The sequence below is a fragment of the Chlorocebus sabaeus genome, chromosome 2 (genome assembly GCF_047675955.1).
Source record: "Chlorocebus sabaeus isolate Y175 chromosome 2, mChlSab1.0.hap1, whole genome shotgun sequence".
NCBI lineage: Eukaryota > Metazoa > Chordata > Mammalia > Primates > Cercopithecidae > Chlorocebus > Chlorocebus sabaeus.
In genome coordinates this window covers 47,505,006-47,521,173 of record NC_132905.1, presented here as the reverse complement: position 1 = coordinate 47,521,173, position 16,168 = coordinate 47,505,006, and the positions used below count along the sequence as shown (strand labels likewise).

Genomic DNA, 16,168 nt, shown 5'->3' with positions numbered 1-16,168 from the left:
TTCACAGAATGGATTTTATAATATGACTGCTTCTAAAATTAGCTAAGTTTGGTATATCATCTTACCCTGTAAAGGACTTTTATAAAACACCTATCATATCAAAGAGCTAACTGTCTCCAAAAAAATTAGCCAAATCATCTATATGCAACTTAATCACATCTCATTCACTCATGTCAATGAGACTTCTCTCTCTGAGGCCTGACAGTTATGAAGTGAAATGAGCGGCTGTGTTTTACCCCAATTCTAGCACTCCCTCCTGCCTCCAGCACTCTCCACAGCAATAACCTCTTTTGTGAGGCTGGGCATATGCTGAAGCCACTGGAAGTGAGTTGTCTCAAGTTTACTTTGCCTTAACTCCCCGGACTGCAGCGAATGTCTTTCCTTCCTCCCTCTTTGTCCTTTCACAATCGCTCTTGCTTTGAAAAAGTAATATTTATATCTGTCATCCTGATGTTTCCCTTCCTACCTGTTTTTTTATAGATAACTGTAACCACTTTTTTCATCTGTATTCAGCAGTAGTATACACCTGTAATCTCTATTTTCTCATCTCATACTCTCTCCCTGTGGCTAGAATCATGCTAAGAAATAAAAGGAAATTAATGCTTGCCCTTGATTCTGTTTTTCTTCACATTGTTGTCCAATGGTTCTTTTCCCACATTTCTCTAAAGGAAGACTATTCCCTTGCTATTCAGAGCTATGTCCAAGGACCAACACCAAAATCACCTGAGTACTCATGAGAAATGCAGAATCGATCAGAGTGTGCATTTTCCAGAAGCTCTTCAACTAATTCATGAAAATTTGAATGCCCTGTTCTACCCTGATGCGCTTTCATATTTGTTTACCCTAGTTGCCCTTTTTGGCCTAGCCTCAATTTCTTCCCTATTATGTCCCTGAATTAATTACTACTTTATAAGTCATAGTGTTCCTAATGAACCTTTCATCAGGCAATACCTTCTCTAATTAATTTCTTCTCCATATATCACCCAACACTATTCTTTTCAATTATGTTAATTTGACCTACATGATACTATCCCATGAGGTTACCATATTTTCTAAGAAACTTAATTCTAGTCATACATGGCTAACCATTTTTGGTGATGCTTATCTATGGTAGATGGAACGCAAGTCTGTGTGGTAAAGTACCTCAATCCTTAACACCTTCCCAGCAGTGAGGATGACAGTAAGAGTAGGAAAATGTTACTCTAATTCTCTGACACGTGGTGGTCCTGGAAGCTCAATTTATCTTCTTTCCTATTTCTAACACCCTGTTCTCCCTTCCTCTACAAAACAATTTCACTTTACTACCCTCCATTACATGCACCAACATATTTTTTAAAAATTTATTCCATGTACACTCCACCCTCCTCATTCTTACTTTCTTTTATTCATTTCCTCTTTCCTCTTTCCTGATTTGGTTCAGGTCTTAGAGTATCTTAAAATAGAACTCATAACTCAGCTTCTTTAGTGGTGCTACCAATAGAATCAACTGCTGACCCTTGGTTAGAGACACAACTTATCACCATTTGACTTCTCCTTTACTTATTATATAGATAACAGGACATTTTACTTCGCTATTAGACTATGTTAGTACCCATATTTTAAAAGAAACATTCCATCAAATGATTTTTAAATAAAATACGGTTCTCACCTTCTCCTTTTCCATTGACTATTCTGTTTTCTTTTTCATGGGTAGGTCCAGGTAAAGGCTCTGACACTTTCTTGGGGACACGCTGCTGAGGTAATACCAAGAATGAGTTTCCATTTTAAAAATTTTGAGTTGCATCAAGAGATTCTTATGAATCTCCTTTTACGAAACTGGGTCTCACTCTGTAAAACCAGGGATGAATGCAGTGGCATGATTACGGCTCACTAGTCTCAAAATCCTGACTTCAAGCAATATTCCCACTTCAACTTCCTGAATAGCTGGAACTACAGGTGCATATCGTCATGCCAGGCTAATGTTTTATTGTTATTTTTGTAGAGACAAAGCCTCATTATATTGCCCAGGCTGGTCTCAAACTCCTAGGGTCAAGGAAACCTTCTACTTCTGCTTCCCAAAATGTTGAGATAACCAGTGTGCAACACCATACTCAGTCCTCATCAATTCCTTTAAATAAACCTCAATGTTGCCCAGGCATGGTGGCTCACACCTGTAATCATAGCCCTTTGCCAGACCAAGGTGGGTAGATTGCTTGAGTTCAGGAATTTGAGACCAGCCTGGACAACATAATGAGAACACATCACTACACGGAAACACAAAAAGGAGTCAGGCCTGATTGTGTGTGCCTGTATCCCAGGTGCTCGGGAGGCTGATGTGGGAGAATCACTTGAGCTTTAGAGGTGGGGACTGTAGTGAGCCACGATCATGCCACTGTACTCCAGCCTGGGCAACAGAGCAAGACCCTGACTCCACAAAAATTTCAATTTAAAATATGAGAACGAAGTGAAATACAAACAAAAAACAAGCCTAATTGCTCAATGAAATATGAGCTTAAGCCAAGAAAGAAAGGAAACCACATGAAGTACAATAAAGTACATGGAGAGATAGATCTCTAACAGAGCATTTTAGTCTTTCATATCTCGAATAATACTAATTAATATTTATGCTGCAATTAGATTTTGTAAGTACTTCTGTGATAGAGATTATTACTATAAGACATTTAATTACTTAGATATGGTCATCTACCACTACCTGAAAGAATATTATTGTGACAGAGAGAGAAACCTGGAACTTACAACTTTCCACCTAGAAAAATAATTGGTCACCAGAATTCTAAAGAGTAATTTATGGCTTGAAAAGGTATATTTCATAGAACGTGAGTTGGAGCTAATAAAAAGTATAAGAAATGTGAATCTGCAATAACAATGTTATGATTCCAGTTGAATGATACTAGAAAATACATTGTAATCCTCTTTTCTACTGATGACCTATTTCTTTGTTTTTTTTTGTTTTTTTTTTTTTTTTTTTGAGACAGAGTCTCTCTCTGTTGCCCAGGCTGGATGGCAGTGGCCGGATCTCAGCTCACTGCAAGCTCTGTCTCCTGGGTTTATGCCGTTCTCCTGCCTCAGCCTCCCGAGTAGCTCGGACTACAGGTGTCCGCCACCTTGCCCAGCTAGTCTTTTTGTATTTTTTAGTAGAGACGGGGTTTCACCATGTTAACCAGGATGGTCTTGATCTCCTGACCTCGTGATCCACCTGTCTCAGCCTCCCAAATTGCTGGGATTACAAGCTTAAGCCACCGCACCTGGCCTGATGACTTATTTCTAGTTTATTTCCTTTTAATGAATGGCATAGTTTCTCAATATAACACCTTAAAATTTGTACATCCTTCAATATTAAAAAATAAAGCTAATGTAAGCAATATTTTAAATATTTAATCATGAGATACTTGAGGTATATGACTTGAAACATTCCATTATATAAAAATTCACTTGTTTATTTATTCAGATTAAACAACTATTAAGGCTGAATGTCTCATGCCTGTAACTCCAGCACTTTGAGAGGCTGAGGCAGGCAGAAGAGTTGAGCCCAACAGTTCAAGACCAGCCTGGGCAACAAGACAAAACCCAATCTCTACAAAAACTACAAAAATCAGCTGAGCATGGTGACACAGGTCTATGGTCCCAACTACTTGGATGGCTGAGGTGTGAGGATCACCTGAGCCCAGAAAATGGAGATGGGATTGAGCCAAGATCTCACCACTGCACTCCAGCCTCAGTTACAGAGTGAATCACCATCTCAAAAAACAACAATTAAAATAATTCTTACATGGAAGACTGTATTCTAGGTACTCCAGGATACACACAAATATGTTGACTGACCTCCAGTACCTCATGGTATGCAGGAGCTTCCAATGATTCTTTAAACAACTAAATATAAAAATTTCTGAAACTCAAAATTTTAGAATATGATATAAGGAGTTTGAGTGGTTATTTTATTTTGTAAGATGTAGTCTTGTCCTGTCACCCTGACTGGAGTGCAATCGTGTGATCTTGGCTCACTGCAACTTCTGCCTCCTGGGTTCACGTGATTCTCCCACCTCGGCCTCCTGAGCAGCTGGGAATACAAGCATGTGCCATCATGCCTGGATAATTTATGTGTTTTTTCTTCTTTTTGAGGCAAGATTTCACCATGCTGGCCAGGCTGATATCGAACTCCTGACCTCAAGTTATGCCCCACCTCGGCCTCCCACAGTGCTGGGATTACAGGCATGAACCACTGGGCCTGAGCAAGTAAATAGTTTAGATAAACTACAATGACAAAATTATGACGTTAAAGTTTTAACATATTGGTATTAAGAGTCTCTGCTTTGAGAAATGTTTATTTGCAACAAAATACACGTTATTCGATTAGATGAAGTGTTTTATAGAAACCCTTCATGGACAACTTATAAAACACACAAAAATCCCTTTACGATACAAATTTTGAAAGCATAAATTTAAATTTCTACATTTTCACAATTTATATTTTTAAGTCAGATACAGTCTTGTTATGTTGCCCAGGCTTTTCTGAAACTCTTGGGCTCATGCAATCTTCTTGCCTCAAACTCGAAAGTAGCAGGGACCACAGGTCTACACCACCACACTCAATGATTTTTCTACAATTTTTAATACTATGTTAGTCTCCCTACAGAACCAATAATATAAGAAGAGAAACAATCTCTCCTAAAAACTGTGTGACACCAAAATTATAAGTTTCCAAGGGGGGGAAAAAAAAAAAAAGCTATAGACTATGTGCTCAACGTTTTGGCAACTAAAAGGTACTGGTGGATTCCATGATTACTGCAAATAATTTGATCCCCTGAAGATTTATACAAGCATATATATGATAGTTACCCTCGTATGATTTAAAAGTCAAAGTGTTAGTATTTATCCAAATAAACCTTAACCAAATTTCATGTTTCATCTATTGGAGAAAGCATTTCCTAATGTGATTTTCCTGTCACTACTTATTTTCCAGTTCGTTTTTTTCAGCTCACACTCTGTCACAGTACTTACCAATCTTTGTTAGTTACCAAAGTTAAACCAATTTTTTGAATCAACTAGCCCCATGTATGATTTTCTCTGACCAACTTTCCATTACCATCATAAAACTATGATAGGTATACCACTGCTAAGTTTTAAAAGTAAATACTATGCAAAACTAGATTCAGAGTGAAAAAATTAATTTTACAAGAGACCACTTTACCTTAGTAGCAACACTCAAGTCTTTGTCATCCGATGTAGGCAATGAACCCACACACAGTTCATGGAAAATTCTGGAAAGCAAAAATGTACAATAAAAATGAGTAAGTTGATTTGTTTACAATTTTTTTAACTGCCAGTTTATATCCAGCTTCCCCCTCAGAAAAGGAAAACATAATCTGGGGAAAGGTCAGTGACCTATATATTAAATAATGATTCTTGATATAATTAAAATATGTCCTCTGCTGTAAAATATTTTAGTTACCTACTTCTGCCTCCATCTGTCTAAATCTGTAAAATATTCAATGAAAACTGACCTTGAGCTCTACAACAAATAGTGAGAGTCAATATATTGGCAGAGCCTGACAATAATTTACCCTCACAAATTATCTGTACTGAAGCTGAACTTTAAATTCAATTAATGGATGACATAAATTTTGTTACCTAATCTGAAAGAAAACCGATGACCTTAAACAAGGTAGAGCGATCCACTGTCTGTTGTCCATGATCTATCTCTGGTTAAAAGACTAATCTGCTCTACTTCAAAATGTCAATCTTGATTCCTCAGCATGGAAAAGACTTAGGAAGGTCCTATTGCTTTCCTTTTCCCCAAATCAGTAGAGGGAAACCCCTGCAATTTTGAAACGTATGAAAGCTAAATGCCCAAAAGTCAAAAAACAAAGGTGTATTATTGAGAATACTTTTCCCAGAAAGATTAAAATACTAACAATTATAAAATCCCATTATTTTTACTCTATAAGTCCTTACCTTATTCAGGTCCATATAAACTAGCAAGCCCTTAAAAATTTTCATAGGCACTCAGGTACACAAGGACAGAGACTGCTGAAAAAAAGAGAGTCCTGGTAGTTGTGCCTCTATTTCCCTAACTACTATCTAAATATCTTTCTTCCTTCCTATGGGCTCCCACTTCCAGATTCCACTTCTGCAAGGATCCATAGAAGTCTCCAACCTTCAAATCTTCAGTCTATGAATGCACAGATTCCTGAAAGGATGGCCTCAAATGACCAAGCATAGGAGCCCTCTATATCCCTGATCCTGAAAAACAAGCTAACTGGACTCTCCGTCACCTGCCCCCAGCATAGACATACTACCAACTACCCAACTGAACTCCATGACTGATTTCAAGCCAATCATGCCCCTGACCCACGCTACATCAACAAGGGAAGGACATCAGTGAATTGGGAAAAGAGGCAGAGGTGAGAAGACCACTTGTCCTGGGCCACAGATCTATGTAGTTCAGCAATCTCCAGCCCCTTAGTATTCCAGGGGCTCTAAGCCATGCTCTGTAAGTCAGGATGGAAGTAGATGATACCACATTTCTCTCTGCTATAGATACTACTCCCAGTGTCTCAAAATGTTTTAGCATCTTTCAGTAAAAATCTTCATTTGTCAGTCCTTGATAAGAAAAAAAAAAAAGCAGCAAATTTTTTTACAGCTGCCTTTAACCTTCTATTTTAATGTGCCTTTGTAGATAATTCCCAATATCTTGTGTGTCCATCATCTTTATAATTTATCGATTGATAATTGTTTCTCTTCAAACTTGGCCTTCCCCTGCTTATTCCATTCTTACCCACTTTCATTGGGTTCACTAGTTAATTCTACACACATTTTAGACACCGGGTGCACGAGACTCACTCCCGTTTGTATTACTAAAACACAAGTCAATAGTATATAAAAAGAAGGAAAAGTATTGGGCTTTAAAATGAGTACAAATCTCATTTCTGCCAATTCCTATATCTAAGAAAAAAATCCTAATCTTTTTGAGACTCAAGTTCTCTATGTAAAGAATCACTGGACCAGAATGTTCAACCACACGTGACAATACTAGAAGGTATTTTAATTCATTCTAAGATTCCTTAAAATTCTGTAATTCTATGTGCTTTGTATTCTGGGAATACGAAGCCAGCAGAATTTGAAAAAATAATAGAATTAAAGAAACACCAAAAAAAAAAGCAGAGAAGAACGTTTTAAAAAATCAAGACAAGACTATAGAAAATTCATGGATAAAGAAACAAGACTACAAAAAGTATTATGGAAGTAAGCAGAAATACTAGCCTAAATGGAAAACAAAATTGGGAAATCAAATAATTTCTAAGACTTGCCTAAACTTGCTTTTGTAAAACTTACTGTCCCATGGCCAAAGCTAAGTAAGATCTGTCCTCAAGGCTTTGATGGCAAAAAGAAGATACTGGTTACCACTGAAATTGTCAAATTTATTACGACAGACTCTTGGACTAACCACTTTCTAATGATAACATTAAATGAGTGTTGAAGGTATTTAAACTCTCATTAATTTAGACATTAATTAAATTAATGAATCTAATTAATCTGATTCAGACCTATACCATGATCCAAGTGCTGCACAGATGTCTATCAATTTATGCTGAGCAGCAAGGGAAGGGACTTGGAAGGCAGGCAGGCTGACAATCAATGTGGGTCAGCTACCTTGTTAAGAATAGGATCATGAGCCTATTAATCCACTGCTCAAATCCATAGTTGTTTATTTAATAAACAGTAGGTTATAGGAACACAGATGTTGTGATGGCTTTATGAGATGATAAATGCATAGGACATAATAGGATGTTGAGCCCAGAATGCAACACTCAACAGATGTTAGTTTCTTGCATCTATATTTACTTGGTTAACATAATTTTTTAAATCTATAAAATCCTACCTGACTCCAGATCCATCAGAACTTCCAAAATCTATTAAAGAAAAAGGCAAAATGCATTTTAAATTAATCATAAATGTATAGATTATTAAAAGCATAAGAATGCACAGAGATGCATGCCTGTAATCCAAACTACTCAGGAGGCTGAGGCAGGGGGATCACTTGAGGAACCCAGAACTTTGATACCAGCTTAGGAAACAAAGCAAGACTCTACCTTAATAAAAAAACTTGTGCACACCTGTGTGTATGCTTTAGATCCAGTTTTTGTTGTTGTTAGTGTTGTTTTTGTTTTGTTTTGTTTTGTTTTTTATGCATAAGACTGGTGCTTTGTTACAAAGAATTTCTTTGTGAGCATGCCTGGGACGTTATTAGAATTAACATTGATTATACTTATTGGTAGGCAATTAATGCAACAAGAACTGCTACTTCCCTTTGCATATATTAAATACAAAGAATAATAAAATTATTAAACTTTGGTATCTTCAAGTGAACTGAAGTATACAAATCATCCTAGCCAAACCCTATGAGATTGAGTAAAAATTTTATTGTTAGCAGAACAGGTGTGAAGAGTCAACAGTGTCAAAAAGCATGATTTCTGGAGCAAAATATGAGTGGCAGTTAAAACAGAGTATACAGTAGTGTCCCTTATCCACTATATGTGCAGAAAGACATACTTGATATGGTTTTCTCTGCTGTCACACCACAATAACAATCATCAACAAAGAAGGCTTCTGTGGCCAAATGTGTGGAGAGTTTTTCCCCACCAACAAGCAAGCAATCATGTCTGCTGATGACACAATTCAATTCTCCACTCTATCTGCAGATAACATCAGATTTAATTTAATTTAAAAATTAAACTTTATCCTAGATATGTATGTATAGGAAAAAACAGTTTATAATTCAGTACTATTCGTGGTTCCATGCATCCAACGGGGGTCTTGGAATGTATTTCCCACGGTTAAGGGGGAACTACTGCACTTATATTTTAATAAGACAACATAGCCTCTCTAGCTCTTCAGTTCAAACTGTTCAGTTTAGGAGAAAACACCCTTTCACCAGAAGCCTGCAAAACACAGGAATCAAATCAGAAACAGGAATCCTTGCAAAGACTTTCCAGCCGCCAGTGGAAAAGAGCTCCAAAGAGATCAATGTGTTACTCTGGCTACCACTCTTTGGGGAAGGTGCTGGGTGGTTTACTTAGTGGTAGCTATTTGCTCTGCCCTCCGTATAACAAGGCCCAAATTCACCTGCCATTTTACCTCCCACAGAAAAACCACTTGAAATACCACTCTTTTAAGAGCTTATCCACTATGAACCACAAATCACATTCAGAAAGAAGCTTAAGAAACACTGGGGAGGTGTGACAGGCTGCCAGGCAATACTATATGATGTGAAAAATATATAGAAAGAAAGCTATATCAAAGCCTTTTTACTACCAGAAAGTTCCAATGCTTGCCCTTCTCCCTAGTAAGGGAAATAATTCTTTTTCACCTTACATAAAGCAAAACTCTCTTGCCATCCCTCATGACAGAATCTAGTTGTAGGTGAGTCATATCAATATAATAGACTGTTGTCAAACTTATCGTGCAAAGGAAGAGGATCAGTGAGGAACCTATCTATATACCTATAGCATTCACCATCTGCTCTTATTTCTAACCGAAGGTAAGTGAGAAAGACTTTGTGATTCCAGTTTTATAAAATACAATCCCTTGAACTTGCCCCCTTTCACTGCTAGAGAGTCTATCTGAACCCATCTCACAGAACAAGAAGCCCCAGTTTGGGCTGTGTGGTACTACACAGTGTCCTTTTCCTCAATCCTTTCCATTATGTGGCAAATACCTATACAATCATGTTTTCTAAGTATGTAAAGCATACATCAACAGCATATATCATTCTTTACAATGATAAAGAAGCAAAAGAAAAACAAAAGGAAAAAGAACATCTCAAATGACTACATTCAATTATGGTGGAGCTCTTTTTATATATAACTATTCAAAAAGATATCCACTGTATTATTCCAAGTATATGACCCTTCTGAAAAAAGTAAAATTAAGAAGACAGAGTAAAGATCAATGGTTGCCAGGTGCTGCCAGGTAGAAAGTGAGAGATGAACATGCATATTTTAGAGAATTTTTAGGGTAGTGAAACTGTTCTGTCAATAACATTACAATAATAGATACATATCATTATACATTTGTCCAAATTCACAGAATGTACAGCATCAAGAGTGAAGCCTGATGTAAACTATAAACTTTAAGTGGTTATAATGTGTTGATGTAGCTTCATCAGTTGTAACAAATGTACCACTCTGGTGGAAAATACTAATAATGGGGTAGGCTATGCATTTGTGGGAGGCATGGAACATATGAGAAATCTCTGTACCTTCCACTCAATTTTGCTGTGAACCTAAAACTGCTCTAAGAAATAAAGTTATTGATTTAACAAATATATTCACAGCTGGGCACGGTGGCTCATGCCTGTAATCTCGGCACTTTGGGAGGCAGAGGTGGGTGGATAACCTGAGGTCAGGAGTTCTAGACCAGCCTGGCCAATGTGGTGAAACATCATCTCTACTAAAAATACAAAAATTAGCCTGGCATGGTGGCAGGCTCCTGTAATTTCAGCTACTTGGGAGGCTGAGGCAGGAGAATCGCTTGAACCTAGGAGGTGGAGGTTGTGGTTAGCCAAGATCATGCCACTGCACTCCAGCTTGGGTGACAGAGTGAGACTCTGTCTCAAATAAACAAACAAACAAGCAAAGATATTCACTGTCTATGCATCCCAGGATCTAGAGAACAAAAATTTAAAAAGAAAAAAGGATATCCAGGTGCAGTGACTCATGACTGTAATCCCAGCACTTTGGGAGGCCGAGGTGGGTAGATCACATGAGGTCAGGAGTTCGAGACCAGCCTAACCAACACAGTGAAACCCCACCTCTACTAAATACAAAAAATTAGCCGGGTATGGTGGTGCATGCGTGTAGTCCCAGGTACTTGGCAGACTGAGGCAGGAAAATTGCTTCAACCCAGGAGGTGGAGGTTGCAGTGAGTGGAGAATGTGTCATTGCACTGCAGCCTGGGCAACCAGAGCTAAACTCTGTCCCAAAAGTCAAGATAAAAAATAAAAGATATTCACTGCACCTGTTATTATAATAAATTTAAGCAAGACACAGTGACACTAAAAATTAGACATCATTGAAGTCCAAAGTAAGAGCGTGTAGTCATTATTTTGCAAATTGAAGTACATATTCTATATAAAATAAATAAATTTAATTTCATGTGTAGGCAAGAAAATATTGATAAAATGATTGAATATTTTATCTTATTTCATAATTCTAAATAGGGATTTAGCACAATATGAAAACTAGATTATTCATATAATCAAAATAAGACAATTTTTATTCTAATTTTAACTCAGAAATTATTGTGCTTATTTAATTTAACAATTTTACTGAAAGATTAATGAGTTACAAAGGACAGATTATCATTACCTAACATTGCTATGGTAACTTACATACAAATACCTGTTAGTCACCAAAAGTCAAACAAGCAATTAGCATTACAACTTCAGATGAATCATACAACAGAAACTAGTACCAAGTTACCTCATCTTATAATATAGAGTGTTATTAAAATGAAATTTTAAAACAACACCAAAAAATAAGTTAGAGTTATAAGTGTTGTACAGAAAACATTTCATATAGCAGGCAAGAGACTACCATCCTTAGAAAGGCCTGTATGCAAGGCTGGCCCTTGGCTGGTGTTTAGGAAATTGGAATTGGGAGGGTTTTCACCATTCTCTGAGAAGACTGGCTCACTGTGTCTAACGTGTTTATAGAAACAGTGTGGTTACTCTGAATAGCTACTTTCCTTCTAGAAGTCTGGAACTTGGGTACATATGAGGGAGACTAACTTCCATATGAAAACTTGGGTACTTAGTCTCTAATGAGACTCAGGTAGTGGTAGACATCACTGCACATATGTTGTCAAAATGTGAGCCTAGAAGAATTAAGCAGATCCTGGGAACTCCACAGGAGAGAACTCCTGGAAGCTTGTGCCTGGTTTCCTCCAGACTTGACACGTGCACCTTTTTCTTTTACCAATTTTGCTTGTCCCCTTTTTGTAATCAGGTAAAGATCTGAGTATGACTCTTTGCTGTGAGTTCTGCAGGTCCTTCTAGTGAACCACCAAACCTGGGGGTGGTCTTGGGAAACCTTGACACATAAGCACTGTGTAAGATTTTTATTAAGTTGATATGATACATGTAACTGTAATCAGATAGTTATTTCACAAAATAACTGTCCCTAATCTGTTTTTCTTTCTTTTTTTTTTTTTCCTTGAAATTTGACTTGGAGATTCTTGTATTTCTATATCTATCTAATAGAATAAAGCCATAAAAGGAATAAATGAAACAATGATGTCAGAAAATAAAGTGAAATAACCAGAAATCCTATTTTAACCAAATAAAAAATAGAGGATCTAGGTGATTGGCAATATGTCCTACAATATGAATGTTTCTAGAAAAAAAAAAGGTGGCCAATTTTCTGCAACTCAACTGGGCTTCATTCCTTTTTATAATAATTATGCAGGCCATGTGCAGTGGCTCACGCTTGTAAATATGAGCATTTTGGGAGGCTGAGGCAGGGGGATCACTTGAGTCCAGAAGTTCCAGATGAGTCTGGGCAATATAGTAAGAGCTCATCTATTAAACAAACAAAGAAAAAAACCTTAAAAAGAAAATGAGCCAAGTGTGTGTTGGTGTATGTCTCTTTAGTCCCAGCTACCTGGGAGGCTAAGGTGAAATGTGAAAGGATTATTTAAGGCCAGGAAGCAGAAGTTGCAGTGAGCCAAGATGGCAACACTGTACTCCAGTATCAGCAACACAGGGAGACCCTGTGTCAAAAATAAATAAATAAATAAATGTGGATCAGGCCAAATGTAACTGCACAAGACTGTAGTCCCAGCTACTCAGGAGGATGACGTAGCAGGACTGTTTGAGCCCAGCAGTTCAAGGCTACAGTGAGCTATCATTGTACCACTGAGAAGACACTCTATTCTAGCCTAGGCAACATAGAGAGACCTCATCTCTTATAATAATAATTGATTCATTGCACATCATTCAAGTAAATTGTATAACTGGAGAAAAACATATGACTATTGAATCTACTATAATAGTCTACTACTAATCATAGAATTCCCGTTCACTTCCTTCTAATCTTTTCCTTTGTTTCTTATAAAGCTAAAAACATGATTCACCCATGAAAGGCAGCTCATCACAAAACAAGTCAAAAAGCCAAAAGAATTGCATCCAAACTGTAGGATGTGTTATCCACTGCTCCCTGTGAACAGTTGGATTTGGTCACTAAGAATCTGCAGGATTTTTAACTTTGTGTGTGTGCATATGTGCATGTGTATATGTGTATGTGTGTAAAGTATGACAGATAAAACCATTTTGCTTGTATAAGAAAATGTAATATTACTTGTGCTTCTCAAGAAGGAATTGCTTTTCTGTCTTTTGTGCTCAGTAGCTATCTTCAAAAAAAAGATCTCCTACTTGTATAGGTGCGTGCTGTTCAGTTTTACAGTTCTTATTGCCCTTTATTTATGGTACCAGAAAGGGATTGCTGAGTTCCCATTTCTAGAGATAGTTACTTTCTTAGTGACACAAATCAATATGATATGTAATACAGTTCACCCTTCAACAACAAGGGTTTCAATTGTAGGGATTCACTTATAATCAGATTTTCTTCTGCATCTGCAACCCAGAGACAGCAAAATCTGCCTCTCCTCTTCCTTCTCAGCCTAATTAACCTGAAGATGATGAAGACCTTTGTCAGGATCTACTTATGCTTTATGAAAAGTCACTATGTTTTCCTGATGATTTTCTTTCTAACAGTTTCATTTCTCCAGCTTACTTTATTGTATGGATACAGTATATAGTAATGCAGCACAAACAAAATAAGAGTTCATCAACTGTTCATGTTATCAGGAAGATTTCCAGCCAATGGTGGGTTATTAGTAGCTAAGGTGAAGGAATCAAAAGTTATACTCACATTTTCAACTGCACAGGGATTAGAGTCCCTCACCGCACATTATTCATGGGTCAACTGTGATTATTTGTTTACTGAATATAAACCATTTATTATAAAAATGAAATAGAAGATCCATTTGTATAAAAAGTTCAATTTATTGTAATGTGACTATAGAGGAAACATACAACAGACTAACTTAAAAATCTTTTTTCTTATTTTTGTGAAAATATATGATTTTAACAATCATATTTAAATAAATGAATTTTCTCAGACAATAATGTTTGAGATTACTAATTAGCTACAACTACCTTCTTAAATAAATCTGAATTTCAAACTAAAGAAGTTAAATTTTAAAAAATTAATTTACTTTTGTGTATATATATATACACATGCAATTGATACATATTTTTTAACTGGCCTTTTTTGATTAACCAGGTCTCTTATACAGACCTTGTGTCTTCCGTTCAGTTTTTCAATTCATACAAAACGGCATCCAGGCCATCACCAATCATTCTATGTGACAAATGCTCCTTCTAACAACCCCACAATATCGCCTCTAACCACAAGATCTCCCTTCAGCTTAATCTCTCCCATTCTAGGTTCCCATGCCGCCCCTAATCCCGCTTGAAGCAGTCCTGAGAAAAGTCGCCAAATTTCTCTCCATACTGCCCACCAAAAATTTTGGCCACCCCAGCAATTCAACACTATTTTGTTTTATTTTTCTTATCAATATAAGAAGGCAGAAATGTCAGGCCTCTGAGCCCAAGCTAAGCTATTGCATCCCCTGTGACTTGCACATATATGCCTGTGACTTGCACGTCCGCATCCCTTGTGACTTGCAGGTATACCCCCAGATGGCCTGAAGTAACTGAAGAATCACAAAAGAAGTGAAAATGCCCTGCCCCACCTTAACTGATGACATTCCACCACAAAAGAAGTGAAAATTGCCAGTCCTTGCCTTAACGGATGACATTATCTTGTGCCTTGCTCATCCTGGCTCAAAAAGCTCCTCAACTGAGCACCTTGTGACTCCCACTCCTGCTCACCAGAGAAGAACCTTCCTTTGACTGGAATTTTCCTTTACCTACCCAATTCCTATAAAACGGCCCCACAGTTATCTTCCTTCGCTGACTCTCTTCGGATTCAGCCTGCCTGCACCCAGGTGATTAAAATGTTTTATTGCTCACACAAAGCCTGTTTGGTGGTCTCTTCACAGGGACGTGCTTAACTTTATAAATGCTTATATATGCTTAAGTATATGCTTAACTTTATAAATTACATCACTCAAATTCTCCGCCTGCTCCAGCTAGAGAATTGTGAGGGATGGAAAACAGCTGAGGGCCCGTTTGGCTCCGCAGCTCGTAGAGTGCATGGCACCCTCCAAGGTCCTGTCCCAGGGACTGCAGGGAAGCCAGGCCTGGGTACCCGCTCCTACCCTGGGACTGAGCCCCCGCTACCTGTGCTGCTGGTCCTGGTCTCCACTCCAGCACACCAGGCAGCGCTCCACTTCCCAGGTATCACACTTGACAGCCACCCTCTGGATCTTCTGCAGTTCGGCGTCCCAGATTCGGTACCCGGAACACGTGTAGATGTGGCCTATGGAGCTCAGGACCGTCTGGCCTCTGCGGCTCCCAAAGCCGAACGACTTCATGGTGGTGAGTTCTTCTCAGACCCCCAACCACCGGCTCTTAAGCGGGGCAGTTCCCTGTCACATTTTCACCACCTGTCACATTTTCACCACCACCAACCCCCTCCAACCCCACCAACCCAGCTCCAAATCCCCTATCCAACCCCAAATACTTGATCTAACCCCAAATCCGTGATCCAAGCTCCAATCTGCGAATGCAATTCTGTGATCTACTCCAAAATCCGCAATCCAGCCCGGTCCACCACATCCTTCAGCAGTGACACTCACAGCCTCCAACCTTTCAGACCAAGTGAGCCCAGCAAAGCCAAAGAGCACGTGTCTGCACCACTCCTGGAAGTCGCTTGCAGGCTGAGCATGCCAGCAGGTGGAGCGCTGCCTAGCAAGCAAGAGTAGAGATGTGGACGCCATGGACAAGCAGCACAGGCAGTGGAAGCTCAACCCCGGGGTGGGAGGGAGTCCCCAGGCCCGGCTTCGGTGCCACCCCTTGGACTGGAGGTTAGAGTGCACTGTGCACTCTCCGAGCAGCGGAGCAAAAAGGGCCGTCAGCTGTTTTCCATCACTCATAATTCTCTGGCTGGAGCAGGTGAAGTTGAGTGAGATAACTTACAAAGTT

The 16,168-nt window shown here is 38.4% G+C and overlaps 1 protein-coding gene across 1 annotated transcript; it reads right to left on the bottom strand.

The window, feature by feature from the left end:
• Positions 1-1,666: 1,666 nt before the first annotated feature.
• Positions 1,667-15,864, bottom strand: LOC119622830 (putative ankyrin repeat domain-containing protein 20A5). Its single transcript, XM_037995505.2, has 2 exons — positions 15,365-15,864; positions 1,667-1,733 (listed from the first exon to the last, which is right to left on the bottom strand). Exons 1-2 carry the CDS (start codon positions 15,556-15,558, stop codon positions 1,667-1,669), a joined length of 261 nt encoding a protein of 86 aa, XP_037851433.2. The 5' UTR covers positions 15,559-15,864.
• Between the last annotated feature and the right edge of the window lie 304 nt (positions 15,865-16,168).

Excerpts from the sequence above, each read along its gene's own strand:
- LOC119622830 (XM_037995505.2), bottom strand. The coding sequence starts at position 15,558 with ATGAAGTCGTTCGGCTTTGGGAGCCGCAGAGGCCAGACGGTCCTGAGC. Across the intron at positions 1,734-15,364 it reads GACCAGGACCAGCAGCACAG|CAGCGTGTCCCCAAGAAAGT; the intron begins GTAGCGGGGGCT and ends GTATTACCTCAG.